The 6,928-nt window shown below is 34.9% G+C and overlaps 1 protein-coding gene across 1 annotated transcript; it reads right to left on the bottom strand.

The window, feature by feature from the left end:
* Positions 1–203: 203 nt before the first annotated feature.
* Positions 204–3,082, bottom strand: LOC109827170 (autophagy-related protein 18a-like). Its single transcript, XM_020394135.1, has 3 exons — positions 2,854–3,082; positions 922–1,048; positions 204–480 (listed from the first exon to the last, which is right to left on the bottom strand). Exons 1-3 carry the CDS (start codon positions 2,999–3,001, stop codon positions 390–392), a joined length of 366 nt encoding a protein of 121 aa, XP_020249724.1. The 5' UTR covers positions 3,002–3,082; the 3' UTR covers positions 204–389.
* Positions 3,083–6,928: the final 3,846 nt, after the last annotated feature.

Genomic DNA, 6,928 nt, shown 5'->3' with positions numbered 1-6,928 from the left:
AAAATTCTTTCTTCCAAAATATTTTTTATTTCGCCTTCTCCTTTTCATTTTCTTGTCAAACTCCCTTTGAGGTAAAATCACATTCAAAATCTGCAATTTGTACATCAATGATGCCTCGTAAATATTCACAATGCGACAAGCACCACACACAAAGGAAGTCAAACAGACTACATACAAGTAACAAGGCAACGACACGAGACAACTGCAATTGCACGGTACCAACTAATGCGTTTAAATATGTATATTCACAAGGAATATCTATAATACATGACAGTAATATTTGCAAACCATAATATATATTTACAATTTCTTTCAGTTTGTAAATAAGTGATCTTCCAGGTTCTATTCTTGTACAAATGGCCGTATTTAGAAACACTTTTACAGCTCCATTACGAGATTTTGTCGGGTTTCAAGAAGCTGTAACATTCTAGTTGCTTCATCTCTCCGCCATTGGTTGGATCAAATTCGCATCTGTAGAAGCTGCAGGATCAAACAAACAGATAATATAAGGTTTTATCCAGATGGTAATATAGCAGAAATAGTTAAAAAAGATGAAGATAAGAAATAGTTGGTGAAGGAAGTTTAACAAGTGAAGGTGACAGGTTAGGTCAAAAGTTTCGACTTTAAGGCTGAGCAAAAAGACGAGCAATAGAAAAGGATTTCCGACCTATAATTTCAATTTGTCGCTTTTCCTATATATATTTCAACTTTTATTATGCAAACCAACGAGGTAAGCAATGATGTCGTAACCTTGATTATTTACTTATATATCTCATAACATCGAGGACGTATTCAACACAAATAAGTGAACGAGGTAAGCACTGATGTTATAAACTTGATTATACTTATATTATCTCATAACATTGAGGACATATTCAACGCAAGTAATTGACAAAATCCACTAAGGTAATGTTAAGATACCTCCCATCCATCCCAAGGATAACTATGGTATTCTTCCGATGGCCGAAAGCAACAATACACTGAGAACCTTCATGCAGTCGAAACTGAGCCACTGACCATTCTGAATGAAAATATTTCGGCAAGACTCCTGCAAAAGAAACCCAGAAAGAGCTTAAGAGAAGAAACGTTTCTAGCAAATTTTCACTAGACGAGTAGGTATAATTAGGGGTGAACAACTCCTAAGCAGTCAAAACATCTAGCCAACCTAGGGCTGGACAACCTCCTAAGCAGTTAATACATCATCAGGCATCAATCGAAAACAACTTAATACTCGAAACATGACTATCAAACACAGTAAAATGTACTGATCCACAAAGCTCAAAGCAATTAATTGAATATTGTACATTGTACAAAATAATAATTGAAGCCCAAATCATACGGTTAATTAAATCCAAAGGTCAAAGGAATACACTGAATTTGATCATGTCACAGATGCCCCAAATAGTCATCAGTCTCGCCGAAGGACAAATTGACAAATAAGGTTGATCTGAGGCACTCACACATTGTAAATGAAATATCATTACCGACAATAATCAAACTTGATGGCTTGTGCTAAACTGCTTTACTAACCATCCCCGTCATAATATTAGTCATCCGATAGCAGAGGTTCCTCTTAGTTCCAGAGAACAGGAAGGAGACAACTCTACGTGAGTTGCCAACAAACAAGTCCATAGCTAAAAATACTAAGTCATAGCTAAAAATACTAAGTCATGAAACTAGTTAATTTCAGATTCACAAAAAGAATGCAGCCTCTAGAAAATCAAATGATTTCCTTCAATGAGATGCAACCAATAATTTGAGCAACGAAAAAACCTGCTCACTAAAGAGATTCAACAGTTTCGGCAGGAGCTAGATAAAACAATGAATAAGCTTGAAAAACATTGCTCTAATCCAATTACTGGCATTTCATTCAATATTTCCTAAAGCAGGCATATGACAAAATTGCAGTGAGTAATTTCTCACCATCAAGGGCATATGTATATCCTATTTATGCCTTGACTTACTTACTTGCACTGAGAAACTAAAACTACGCTTATTTATACTCCTAAAGCTAAGTACTTTTTTGTTAAAAAAAAGGGCTTGCCAGATATTTTTCATGTTCAGTTTATTTATACTCCTTCCTTCCTGGCTAAGTTAGCATGGAAACGGGTATGAGTGCTGATACCGGTGCGGGTGTGCATACGGGACACGACAAAATTGTAAAATGTATGTTGTGGGACACAAGTCACACAACTACATTTATCTATTGAAATTAATAATTCACATGAGATCATTCTATTCGTGTTTCACTAGGATTAAAATTCCTATGACATTTTAAGTTTATATTATTATCTTAATTATTATAAATGGGAAGCTACTCGGCTTGAACTAGACACCCAAATGACCCTTTAAAATCATAGTTTTTAACTTGGGTACGAGCTGAAACGAACCCCGCCCATGTCTAACGAGTTTCAAGAAACGGATGTGTAGGGTATATGTCCAAGAAATGTTTGACAAGTGTTTTAAACTAAAACATATATCATATACTTGAGCATATATCTAAGTAGATGTATGCACATGTCCAAGGGGCGTCCATGAAGTTTGGGTATGAATATGTATAAGGTACCAGTATGGCTTCATGGTTTAGGTTTAGCGCTGTTTGAAGAGTTGTTAGGTTGTCAAGCATAAACAATATGAACAGGTAGATAATGCTAGCTGCCGCGTATGGCTGCTATATTTTATAATCCTCTCTGACCACACACAGCGCTATTGGACCAGGAACTTGGCACCAGCTGACCATAAAAAGTTTCGACTGTTCGTTCCAGGCGTTTTAGATTTTAATCTCGCGCCATAACCAATCCCATTAATGCAAGAAGCTAGAAGACTGACGATGATGAGAAACAATAAGGTCACCTTTAATGAAGGACAAGGATGAACTTGGAGCTGGAACATTTAGCTCTGGTGCAGGACGAGGCTTGTCATTTCCTGTCAATCCCAAATTAATCTTGAGGCTGAATACATGGACAGTTCCCTTGTCACTTGAAACTGCTAACCATTGCATGTTTTCTGAGAAAGCCAAACTATATATCTCTGCTCTGTCAGCACCTCGCCTCACCTATGTAAATATATAGCAACGTAAAAAGAAAGAAATGTGAATTGTTAATAGTAAAAGAAAATTACTCTATGGAAATAAAGGGCTACTGTTAGTTGTTGAAATCCAGAAAATTATGATAATAAAAAAAACAATTACCTCAAGGTTAGAAAAAGACGAGTTATGTAGAACAGAAGAACCAGAAGAAGAGGTAAAAAAGCTCGAAAAATCCTCACATTTTCTTAGAAAAAATAAAATTGTGCACTCGTAATTCTAGCTGACACCTCCAATGCAATGCATACATTATACACACACACACACAATTACAAAGCTATGATTTGTATGTGTGTTTGTTACGAGGAGAGATGTACAGGAATAATAAGGACCACAGTGTATCCATTACAAAAATGGTATCCAATTCACAGTTTACTGATCACACTTTGATTGGATATCTCTAGCAAGAAGTTTGTGAAAGGACCAAAATGAAGAAATGTCCCCATTTAGAAGGAGGAGAACCAAGATTATGAATTCTTGAATCTATGTTTCAATACTTCTTGATAATTTAACAAGGGGTTTTAGCAGATATATCCCTGCGTTTTTTTATTATAAATAATGTATATTTCCTTACCTTATTGATGACAAGAAACCCCTCCTTATGTACTTTATTTTTCAAGAAACCTCATCATCCAAAATGTTGAGAAAAAAAATACCCATCATCTGTAATCACTAATACCTTTGTTTCGTAATGGAGTTCAAATTTTTAAACGTTTATAATGGTTATTGATGAGAATTTTTCTTAAAAAATGACAATATAGATGAATGGGTTTCTTGTAATTCCTATCATATATGCCCTTAGGTTTATAAATTATTTTATGATAATGTCCTTCATTCATGTTATAGTGTAGAAAATTGGATGACAGCATATACGACAAATATATTCTTGAATTATCCACCCAAATATATTTTTCACGAGAATATACTCATATTTCATTAATCCTAGCAACAAAAGTGGATAGGTTAAAGTAACATAGTTATCAAATGATTATGACCAATAAGTTAAGCTAGCTTGTCTTAAACCACAAGAAATAACTTAAGATATGCATAAATTATTTCAATCTAACATCAATCAAATTTCTCCAAATTGTCAAATAAAAGAAGGATATAGCTGTAACATAACTAATAAACATAAGGTTGTCAAATTAAGTATTTAAAGTGCAAGGAGAAATATGGCATTTCTCATACACACAAGGACATATATGCTAAAATCCCATTTACAGGAATAGGATCTCAAAAGGAGGATTATTACACTTTTTTGCCCTTTCTGTAGCTCGGAAGGATAACAAAGGGAGGGAGGGAGAAATCTACCAATCTAAGTACCAACCTATTTGTAATCGTCAGAGAACATAAACTGGAATAATGTTTATAAATTATCCAAAAAATTTATCAGCCGCAGAAGACCACATTTATGCATATATCACATACACGTGTCTTCCTTTCAAATGAACCACAAAGGTAAGCATGAAATTTAATAACGTCAGAGATTTTTATAGCATATTGTAAGCATCAAAGTCTAAGCATTTAACAACCAGATATAGAAGGTTGTACTTTGAAGTACTTTTCTCAAAACACTAAGAGCATTACTTTGAACATGTCACAATTTAGAACTCAAGTGCACTATACCAATGAATACCAATTCCTTAAAAACAACAAAACTGGAGAGAAAAGAAATGGTATCAAGGGCATCAACAAGATTACTTCTCAGGCTTTAGGTATTTATAGGCACTAGTTTTAGTGTCTTGCTCCTACATCCCATTAGTACACAATATATACAGCCAGCAGATTGGTTTTTAAATAGTTATATGCTCCCTCACAGTGCACTCTTAACTCTCAAAGATCACCTTATGTGCATGCACCAAAGTGTCCTTAACTGAAAAAACTCACATAAGATCTTCTAAGCACTATTACGCAACTAAACTTTAGAGCTACTGTTACAACCATTTCTCGCCAAACACATGAAGGTAAAGCTTACATAGGCTTGCCTCTCTCCAGAAAAATATAGTTGAACTCACAAGTAACCATTGCTTTCAGTATCTATACTTAGCAGTTATCTCTGCTTATATTTTTGCTGTACTTTATGAAAGCATAGTTAGAGATCATCTCCAAAAACAGTTTACTTTGCAGTTCCTCTTTGTGAATGTATCATAAACCTACATTTCTGACTATAATTAAAAATCATTCGATCATCCTGGTGTTTAAAACCAATTATCCCTGTGTCCTTTGACTAGGCTCTAACTGAAGTTACAATGCCACACTTCTCTACTGAAAAATGCCACACTTCTCTACTGAAAAATAAATCATGTTGCTACTAGTACTACAGTGCAAATATTGTGACCTGTTCAGCAGTTTCTTCTTGAGATTCAAATAATCAATATAAGAAATCAAACCTTCTCCCAATTCACTCTCATAACGAATGGCTAACTGCTTCCTATGTCATACAATATGAAGCTAAGATTTTTGCCAAACTATCTGAGTAATCACATCCACCCAAGAGGCACCGAACATCAAAAAGATGCATGATCTTGATGACTACAACTTACTTCAAATCATTTTCAATTGACATTTTACAGTAAAATTTTGAGGTTACATTTTAATATTAATTGTAACAAGATTATCCATCCTTACATGGGAAGTCAGAACAGTCAGAAACAAGTCCTTGAACTAATATAATAATAGCGGTCACCAGCGATAAAGACTGAAGTATAATCTAATCAGCATTTTGAAAATCTACTACAATCAGTGGGACAGTACTATCTACAATAACTAGTCAGCTTTGGTGTTAATTGTTTGCGAAGTTGAGTTAGATAAACTACGGATCTAAATGGATAAGCCAGACAGTTGAGTTAAATAATTTATAATATGGCACTGCTCTCATACTACAAGATGAACTAGGTTCCGCTTCTCTTTTCTCTAGATTTGGAATAAGAGATACCAGCATTTTCCCAACGAACCTCCATTCACTTAGTATTATACTATATAGAAATTATATAAAATAATCACAAACTGGGAACACAAAATGATAAAGATAACAATGATAATAATAACAGCATTCAAACAATTTACATCACCTTTGGAAACTAGCTCCAATTTCCATGGGTTGAATGACAAACCCAAGCATATTATCTAGATGCACTTAGTTTCGCATGTTTGTTGATAAAGAAAAATGGTGGAGATAACCAGTGTGATCGCCGAATAGCCAGAATGCTCATTGTTTCTTGTAGTGACCTTTGGTCAATGTGGTCCAACCTTTTCGAAGTCTTTATCCATCATCTTCATGACAAGTGGTTGCATAACCAGGCACATCAAGCTACCTCGTCCATATTAAATTCTTCTGCTTCGCATCTAAACACCACCTAGGATAGTGCCCAAGGTACTTTTTGTAAAAATCCCCTAAATGGAACCTCTTGTCTAGCGTTGCAGTTAATATCGCAAGCAGCCAGTCCAAGCGCCACTTCTTGTTGGATATATTTTAAACCCCTCGTCTTAGGACTATGCTGAGGAGTTGCTCCAATCAGACTCTCTTCATCACCAAGTTGGAACGTATCTTCACTAATCACTAGTTGGTATTTTCTTTTCTAATATCCATACACTAGAATCCTGTTATTGAAATTTTTTTAAATGATTAACCAAACTTGCTTACGCCTTGGACTGCTTAGTAGAAACCTCAATAGTTTAGTTCCTTCTCTTCTATATGTGCTAACAATTGATTTTTGGCTGTCTAATAACCATATGTGTAGAAGTATTCTATAACTGAGAAGCCTTTAAATGAATCACCAAACTCATTTAATGGACGGACACAGCCAGATCATAACCCTGATTCCTAGCTATTCTTTATGTGGT

This window comes from Asparagus officinalis, unplaced genomic scaffold, assembly GCF_001876935.1.
Source record: "Asparagus officinalis unplaced genomic scaffold, Aspof.V1 AsparagusV1_Un69, whole genome shotgun sequence".
NCBI classification, from domain to species: domain Eukaryota; kingdom Viridiplantae; phylum Streptophyta; class Magnoliopsida; order Asparagales; family Asparagaceae; genus Asparagus; species Asparagus officinalis.
Note: the sequence above shows the minus strand (reverse complement) of the source record. Positions and strands in the feature narration are given on the sequence as shown.

What these genes read in the sequence shown, in the direction of transcription:
- LOC109827170 (XM_020394135.1), bottom strand. Translation starts at nt 3,001, where the DNA reads ATGCAATGGTTAGCAGTTTCAAGTGACAAGGGAACTGTCCATGTATTC. An exon ending in ATCCTTGTCCTTCATTAAAG is followed by an intron (nt 1,049 to 2,853) that starts GTGACCTTATTG and finishes TTTCTTTTGCAG; the next exon opens with GAGTCTTGCCGAAATATTTT. An exon ending in ATCCTTGGGATGGATGGGAG is followed by an intron (nt 481 to 921) that starts GTATCTTAACAT and finishes TTGATCCTGCAG; the next exon opens with CTTCTACAGATGCGAATTTG.